The sequence below is a fragment of the Meleagris gallopavo genome, chromosome 11 (genome assembly GCF_000146605.3).
Source record: "Meleagris gallopavo isolate NT-WF06-2002-E0010 breed Aviagen turkey brand Nicholas breeding stock chromosome 11, Turkey_5.1, whole genome shotgun sequence".
Classification (NCBI taxonomy): domain Eukaryota; kingdom Metazoa; phylum Chordata; class Aves; order Galliformes; family Phasianidae; genus Meleagris; species Meleagris gallopavo.
The window spans coordinates 5782618-5791071 of record NC_015021.2 but is presented as its reverse complement, the minus strand read 5'-3'; the positions used below and the strand labels follow the sequence as shown (position 1 = coordinate 5791071).

The 8454-nt window shown below is 35.6% G+C and overlaps 1 protein-coding gene across 1 annotated transcript; it reads left to right on the top strand.

The window, feature by feature from the left end:
• Positions 1–475: 475 nt before the first annotated feature.
• LOC104912573 (cullin-3-B-like) lies at positions 476–8454 on the top strand. Its single transcript, XM_010716436.2, has 4 exons — positions 476–610; positions 6086–6246; positions 7429–7543; positions 8143–8454. The coding sequence occupies exons 1-4, from the start codon at positions 578–580 to the stop codon at positions 8437–8439; spliced, it is 606 nt and encodes a 201-aa protein (XP_010714738.1). The 5' UTR covers positions 476–577; the 3' UTR covers positions 8440–8454.

The window sequence follows — 8454 nt, the reverse complement described above, 5'->3', positions numbered from 1 at the left end:
GTCAGAAATGAAGTCTGAAGTTGATGGGATGAACAAATCAGCTAAAAGGCATTAATAAAAACAGTGACTTTAAGTCTTCTTGTTAGTGGTTATGGATTATTGGTATAGGAGTTTGTACTGAGTGAAAGTCTGTTCAGAACTGTTACTTACTGCAACTGTCTCAGCTACTTTTCTACCTGAGCTTATTTCTGTTTGTAACATGTACCACTACTCCAATATTCTGAAATGACTTATGATAGTAATTGAGACACTGTAGTATATGGAATTGTCCCTTTTATGTTCTTGTTTTCAACTTGTTTTTCTCCTTACCTGTATAAAGCCTTATTTTTCTACTGAAATTATATACAGGGCCAGCAGCTAGAAAAGTTTGAGCATGTCTGTAATGTTCAAAGTTTGCAGAAGAGCAGATATTTTTTCTGAAGCAAAGCTTGTTAAGATTTAAATGATGCAGGGAAACTGACTTGATTTTATGACAATCTGTTCGTTTTTGCTCTAGGTGCGAGAAGATGTATTAAACTCCTTGAATAACAACTTTTTACAAACACTAAACCAAGCGTGGAATGATCATCAGACAGCAATGGTGATGATTAGAGACATTCTGATGTATATGGTGGGTATTCTGCTTTTTCACGTTTAATTTGGTGCTTGAGTGTTTTTTGACAACTGTAAACAATTGAGCTGGAGAGATGAAAGGCAAGGTATATTTAGCAGTCATGTTCTAAGATTGTTTTTTTTTTTTTTTTAAATCCCTTGTTTTGAATTTGTACATACACGAGATCAGTATTACAGTTATTTGACAAATTAAAACTAGGTTCTTCTTTCTGGTTATCTCATCATTAGAAAAATGCAACAAAAACTGTTTGAATCTTGTGATTCTTAAATTTTATTCACCTAGTGGTAGTTTCTTACTGTACATGATAGCGCAGACCTTGCACAAACTGCTGGTGTAGTTAGCTGTTGTTCTTTAAAGTTTATTGTGTAAAGAGGATAATTCTGCTTAGATACACTCAGTGTTCTTCAACAAGTATTGGCTTGAAATTTGAATGTTTTGCTGTTCATACAGAGGTACACCTAAGATTACAAAGCATGCATAGATAAACATTTCTTGGCTTGATATTAGTAATTTTATAAGAAAAAAATGCATTCTAACGTTATAGCTAGCAGAAGTTGTTGTATTTGAAGAGAGTGGGCCTTATGTTTTTGTCTGGATCGTGTTATGCCTTAGATAGTACATTTGTATTTAAATTCCCAGAGTGGAAGGCATACGTAGTTTTTAGCCCAGGGCTTAACTTGAGAAGTAAAATGGTATGTTGAGAGGCTGTTTTGAGTGTAAAATCTGTTATTCACATATCATGTTAAAAATAGTATTGTATGTAATATCCTCCAGTGAAGGATAAGATAATGATATTGCTTCATTTCTTTTATTGTTAAGAAAAATGATTGACTGAGATTATACTGTTATCTACTTAATAACTAAAGTTCATGCAGCAATTGAAGATCTTACACTGTGAAGCTGAACCTCTTTGATAGCTGTGAAAAAATACTACTGGTTAATAAGATACTAAAAGCTAAGGAATTTTGGGTAGTAATTGTAGCTACATAGCTACAGTCTTTTCTTAATGGATTTACTGGCTATCCATGTTCCTGTCTGTTGTTGTTGAGAATAGACCACATATCTAAATAACGAGGGTAGGATAAAATGCCCTCAGTGATACTTTTATTTGTGTGCCTTATCCTGCCAAAAGGATTAAAGATTTTCATGTTGAGAAGATGTACTGTCTTCATTAGGAAAAATGGTAGATTCCTGTTTGCCAGGGAGCTCATAAAATGGACAAACTGGCCTTGTCTTCAAATTGAAGAAGCACAGAACACACTGTCATTACAAAATACACGCTTGGATAGAGACTGAAGCATAAATGATAGTTGAAAATTGGACTACTCAAAGATTTGCAGCTTCATTTTTGTCACTAGAATAACTTGTTGAGCCAATGTAATTGTGCTCATTAGAGTAAGGTTAAGAGCAGGAGAATACAAGTACTATGTACTCTTTCAAAATGCTTAAAATAGCTGATTGTAACATGGAGTTGTAAGCTGGAGATGCATCTGTTGAAGGTGTTCCTTAATGTTCTTAAAATAAAGGACTTCATAAAGTAAGGAATTATTTGCTCTCCTATGAGATTAATATGAATGAAATTTAGTCTTATAGTGATAAGTCAGAAGAAGTTTCTATCTTTATTCACACACAGAATATCATTTAAATAAAAATATTCTGTCATCTAAATAAAAAGCAAACCACTGTGTAACCTCAGTCACAAGTCACTGTTAATTGACATGCGCGTGTTCTATCAGAACAAGTGTGCGCAACCATAGTGTGCTTGTAAATAAGGGGTAACCCAGCCCTTCTCTTATTTCGTAGGCTGTCCCCATTGCTTATCTGTCAGTTTCAGGAAATGTACCAATTGCACCCAAGAAGCCACAGTTTGACATCCATGAAAATACAACATTTAATAGCCTCTAATCTCATTCTACTGAATTCTAATCTTATTCTACTAAATTCATGCTTCAGCTGAGTGATTGTACATCCTAGTCCAAGCTGTGTCTGTTCTAGTGCTGTTCATTTTCCAGTTTATTTTGAACCATTATGATCTAATTCAAAGCAAGTACTTTCCCATCACCTTTTCATCTTTTTTTCTGTTCAGATATGCCACTTCTAAAATGAAAATGAGTTCAATAGCATCTTTTTAGAAAAGTTTATATTTTGTATGCTGTGGTTTGTGCATTATTATGGTACTTATTTGTAGACTGGTGTATTTGCAGTTCGAAGTTTTTGGCAGAAGTTCATTTATATTTGCAACCTTAGGACATTTCAAAGGTTGCTTTATGATTGTATGTGAGGAAAAGAGAAGTGCATAACTGTGCCTCTTTTGTCTGATAAAAGTTTGCTTAGTTTCATGGCTATTGTACAACCTCTCCTTCCTGCTTAAATTTTGCAACCTAAAATTGTACAGTGAAGATAAATGTAGCTTTCTTGAGATATTTCAATGCCAGCAATTGAATTTCAGGAATATGTAGCTACGCTGTATTTTGGTAGTATGTTGGAACTGGGCTCTTCCTTTTTGGCTCTACAGTAACCGATGCCAGAAAGATGTAACAGGGTGAAGCCATGATGCTGTTTGCAGCAAGCAGAGAGGCACCAAAGTAGTGAAGTCATGAGTTAAGCAGCTTCTGCTATGAGTGAAGTCATGTTTTAAGGCATGCTCACATTGAGGGGCATGGGCATACGCACAGGTCCAGCAAACACTGTCAGAACCAATTGCTGTTCAGATGCTGCTGGGTATTTTGAAGGGTGCTCCCCTCTCATCTGTGCAGTGCACAAAGGCAGGGTCTCGTTTGAAGCCAGTGCTGACTGGTTGGCCTGGTGAGTTTTGTCCTTGGGGTTTAGGACTTTTCTTGCTCATGGGTCACACCTGGGACAGAAGGGAGAAGTGTTATTTTTATATTTGGAACTTTGATTAAAGATATTTGCTGTATACTAGCATCCAGAGGCTGAACATCCACCAGGCAGAGGTGGAGCAAAATGTGGCTTTTGATAATGTGCAGAAGGTAACTTGTTTCAGCTGAGATCAGAACTATTCTGCAGTGTAAGCAGCACTGTAGCTTATGAATAATTGCTGTCTAAAACTCCACCCTTGACTCCTGAGAGTTACTCTTACCTTTTAAGCACCTGCTGCTTCTCCCCATGGGAAGGAATTGCTGTTGGATAGCATGTTGCCTTGTCAGTCAAACCTGTTCCCAGGTGGAGCTACTTGGCTCCAAGATTAATTTATTTTGAAGGTAGGGAAGCTTCCAGTAAACAACAACAGAGGTCTGGTACCGAGGGAGAGCATATCAGCAATATCAGAAATGTTAATGCTGCTGCTTTAATTTGGGTGTTATGGAGTGGTCTGGCTTACTGAAGAGGGGGTTGGAGTTGCACTGAGAAGAGTTTCTAGTGCAGTTATTCCTTTATTTCATAATGGCAGTGTTAAATACTGGCTGCCACAACAGAAACCACACAGATGAGTCACAACCATTGCTTTGATCCATTTAGATTCTCTGCTTCTTGTGCTTCAGAGGCCTGAATATTCGTTAGAAATTGAATGTGTATTCTTTGAACCACAAGTCACAGAACACATTAGACACTTAATTTTCTTTCATCTCTTTAAAAAGTATACTTTAAACTTATTTCAGAATCATGGTTACTTTTGTTCTTGATGTAGGTGCATAAGCAAAAGAAATAAATTGCATTGTTTCCAAACAGCAGGGAGAAATGAAAAACAACATTCTAAGGATTAGACCACCGTGTATCGATTAACGGGCTCTGTGATACCAAGCAGAGTAACGTTTTTGGTTTGAGGCAGAATTCTGCTGGCTTCCTGGGCCACAGAGGGTGTATGAATTACGTGCTACCTGTCTGCAGGGCATTAGTGGAGAATCATTCCTGCATTGTGGAAACTGGTATTTCACTTTCCTGTACTGATCAGGAGACAATCTGCTGTGTAATTGCTGTAGGAATAATTTTCCTATGTATGTTTGGCTGCTAAAATACTAAAGGGTGTGGAATCTGTTTCTTGTTATTTCTTCTAATTGTGGAACTTGTGTAAACATACAATTTTGTAATTTTTTTCTATAGTCTGAAGCATTATTTTAAAAAAAAGTTTAATTTTCTGTGTTTGAATAATTTTTTACTTGAATCCTGAGTGTAGTAAAGTGCTTAACAAGGTAACTGCTGGAACCAATGGGGAAATTAATCTTTATACTCCAATTAAAACATTACCCATCATCCTCTATAGATTTTTTGTTATTTTTATTTAACTGTAAGTTCTCCAAAAACCTTTTCACAGTCAGATTTGTGAGTACAGAACATTTAAACTTTTATGAGCATCCTGAGTTTTAAGCAGTAGTAAAGCAGTATTTCTTAGTTACAACTTAAACAGTTGCTTCAAAATAATGGATTATGTCCTAGCAAAAATTTAAAACAAACCAACCAGAAACATTATTGCTCTTTTCAGAAATAGTTTGTAAAAACTCACGACTTTTCTATTTGCTATTTCAATGATCTTATCTACCTCATCACTATTATATAGATATTAAGCAAATACACATTTTCTGTTCTGACTCATGGTGACTTTATTAAGTCTTGCTTTTCTAGCGAGTTGATGAGTTAGAGAAAGGAACAGAAGAGAGGTTGATCAATCAAACTAAACAGAATAGAAAAAAAAAAAGTGGACGTTTCTGTAAATAGCTGTAAGAAAACTGTGTGTATCTGCTCAGTAGTGTGTCAGTGAACTGCATGGTGGTGTTTATGCTTGTTAGACTTGTAATGTTGTTCTGAGCATCAGCCTGGATTAGTAAGTGTATGCAGTAGAGAGCTAAAGGATGGTCAAGCAGCTTGACCCATCTTACAGATTGAGCAGGGAGATAGAACAATTGTTATGCTTACTACAGATTTGTATAACGATGTTTCAAGATACTTGCTCAGGTTGAAAGGAAGGGAGCTTTATAATATGGGTCCAACAGGAGCCCTTATAAACAGTTTGCATTACTTGTTGATAAACTTTGACTCTAATTATTTTGGCTTTACTTCTGTTCAGCTAATTCAAGAAATGTCATTAAATAATGAGGAAGAACTGTGAAATTGAGTGGTAGAATGATGAATGGCAGATAGGGAAAAAATAACTTATTCTTTACAGAAGAGAAAGAGGGTGGATGGGAGGGAATTAAGTAGGTAAGTAAAAAAAAAAAACTTAGCATATAATGCTATGATTTTTCTGAGTATTTGGGGACTCCCCTACTCTGAAAAAGTGTCAGGGGTGTGGATTTGTTCTTGCCTGGTTTAGTCATAAATGCTGTGCTTACAATCTTAAGCAATGTAGACTTCCTATTAAATAAAGTTTTGGTAAGTTGGACTGATTCTGAAGTTACTTTCTTTTAATGATGAGAAGATTCATTTGATTATATCTGTACAGCACTAATGTGACTGGTTTCTTCCATTTCTGAATAACCTGAATTTGAAGTGCTATTGCTTTGAATACCTTTGTTGTAGGACCGTGTCTACGTACAACAAAATAACGTGGAGAATGTCTACAATTTGGGTTTGATTATTTTTCGAGATCAAGTTGTACGTTATGGCTGTATTAGAGATCACTTACGGCAAACTCTGCTGGATATGATTGCAAGAGAAAGGAAAGGAGAGGTTGTAGACAGGTAAGATGTTCGTAAGTGACAGTCTTCTATTGCAAATGATACTTACCAGTCCATGAGTGAATCACAAACATACACAACACAACTAAATCCTTACTTAAGTAAATGTTTCTCCATAACATGGAAAAAAAACCACATTTTTTCTTTTTGCTAAAACTAAAAATAATGGCAAATGGATAAGCTCATTAATACATTTCTAATGTTAATCTTGAGATCTTTATTGAAGTTTTTGTTAAATCTCTCCATTGCCACCTTCTGTCAGAGCATTTTATAATAAAAGTGGAGGCTTGGCAGTTCTCTGCCCCCTGTTGTCATCCTGCTTGTCCTCTGTATTGAAAGGCTGTTTAGATTTCCTCTATCTGCTTTGTTTGATTTTTGAAGTTTTTTTTTTTTTTAGTTTTCCATTTCAATTCCTACTGTTTTAACCCATCTAGTTCCTGGTAATTCGGTTATCTCTGAGCTTTAAAATCTGTTCCTCGTGTTCTCTTGCCATTTTTGTGGAATTGGAGTTTGATGGCATGCATTTCAGATGCTGCTGCTGAAGTCACTCGAAGTTTGCAAATTTTTTGTTTCTCCAGTTTCAGAACAGCTGATGGGTGTGGAGATATGTAAACTTCATGCTACTTTGGCTGCAGTTCTGTAATTGGGATTACCCAACATGCAGTTTATGAAGAGAAAAACACATGCTGGCAACAGCTGCATATTATCCCCTGCTGCCAGAAACTAGATTTTTTTCATAGATACAGTTCTTTTGTTTTTGAATTTTATCATTGTGTTTATGCCTAAACAGATGCTTAAGTTGCAGGTATGTTTTCACACTCTGAATGGCACTTTCTGTGCAAATTGTCTTGTTTACTACTAACCTACACATGCAGTTTTCAGTTTTCCTTGTTTATTCTCTTATGTGGTGAAATATATTCCTGTTAATAGTTTTCAGAATTGGTAGAACTTGAGACCTGCTTTCCTACCATTATATTTAAAAAAATAAATGCTGTCAGCTACTTAGCTTAGAACAGAAATAATCCTACTGCTTTAATCTTCTGGAAAACCTCTCATGCAACAAACAGATGTAGGATAGACTTCTTATTAGTTCATTTTAAGTTAAAGTTTTCTGAGTTGTTGTTCTGCTGTGTACTCCCTATGTTATGGTGATTTCTGAAGTTGTTAACAACTTACTTTTGGCAGAGGCGCAATAAGAAATGCTTGCCAGATGTTAATGATTCTAGGTCTTGAAGGAAGGTCAGTCTATGAAGAAGACTTTGAGGCTCCGTTTTTGGAGATGTCTGCAGAATTTTTTCAGGTACAGCAGTCTTGTAATTACTTGTATTTGGAATGCTTTTATAATTGCTTGGAATCGTGAGAGTTAGTGGTACTTTACTATTTATTTGACAAGTATGTCAATCTCTGTTAAATGAAATAAGAAGTGTGACTAACTTTGAGGAAAAAATAACAGTAATTTCACAGAATTATCATAATTTAGATGTAATGGTGAGCATTGACATTCTCAAGAATAATGAGAAAACCATTGATGCACATAACTCATAAAGATGACACTGGTATTTGAAAAAAAATTTTATTTTCTACTTTTCCCATCTTTGTTTTCTTTGGACCTGTGGCTATAACTCCTGTTGGTCACTGGATATTAGGCTGATTTAGTTAACTTTAGCATGGAAAATACCGCGCTTGTGTTCTTGTACCCTCGTACATACATAACACAGTGAGTGCAATAGAACTTTTATTTTGTGTTAAGCCTATTTGTAAATCTTGGAGGTCTTGTTTGTTGGACATGCTGGGAGTGATTTAACTTGTTGATGAATGCTGATCTGAAATAACCAGTATATTTCCTTTTTCCTCCTTAAAATACAAGAAGTCTAAAGTATTAATTTGTGTTAATCACAGATGGAAAGTCAGAAATTTTTAGCTGAAAACAGTGCTTCTGTATATATAAAGAAAGTAGAAGCTAGAATTAATGAAGAAATAGAACGGGTGATGCACTGTCTGGATAAATCAACAGAAGAGCCAATTGTGAAAGTTGTTGAGAGGGAGCTTATTTCCAAGCATATGAAAACTATAGTGGAAATGGAGAACTCTGGGCTAGTTCATATGCTGAAAAATGGGAAGACAGAAGGTAAGACTGTATCATGTGGGAGACAGAAATGCTTATCATACTGCTTGTTTTTTTTAAACATAGGATGAACTGAGCTTAACTTT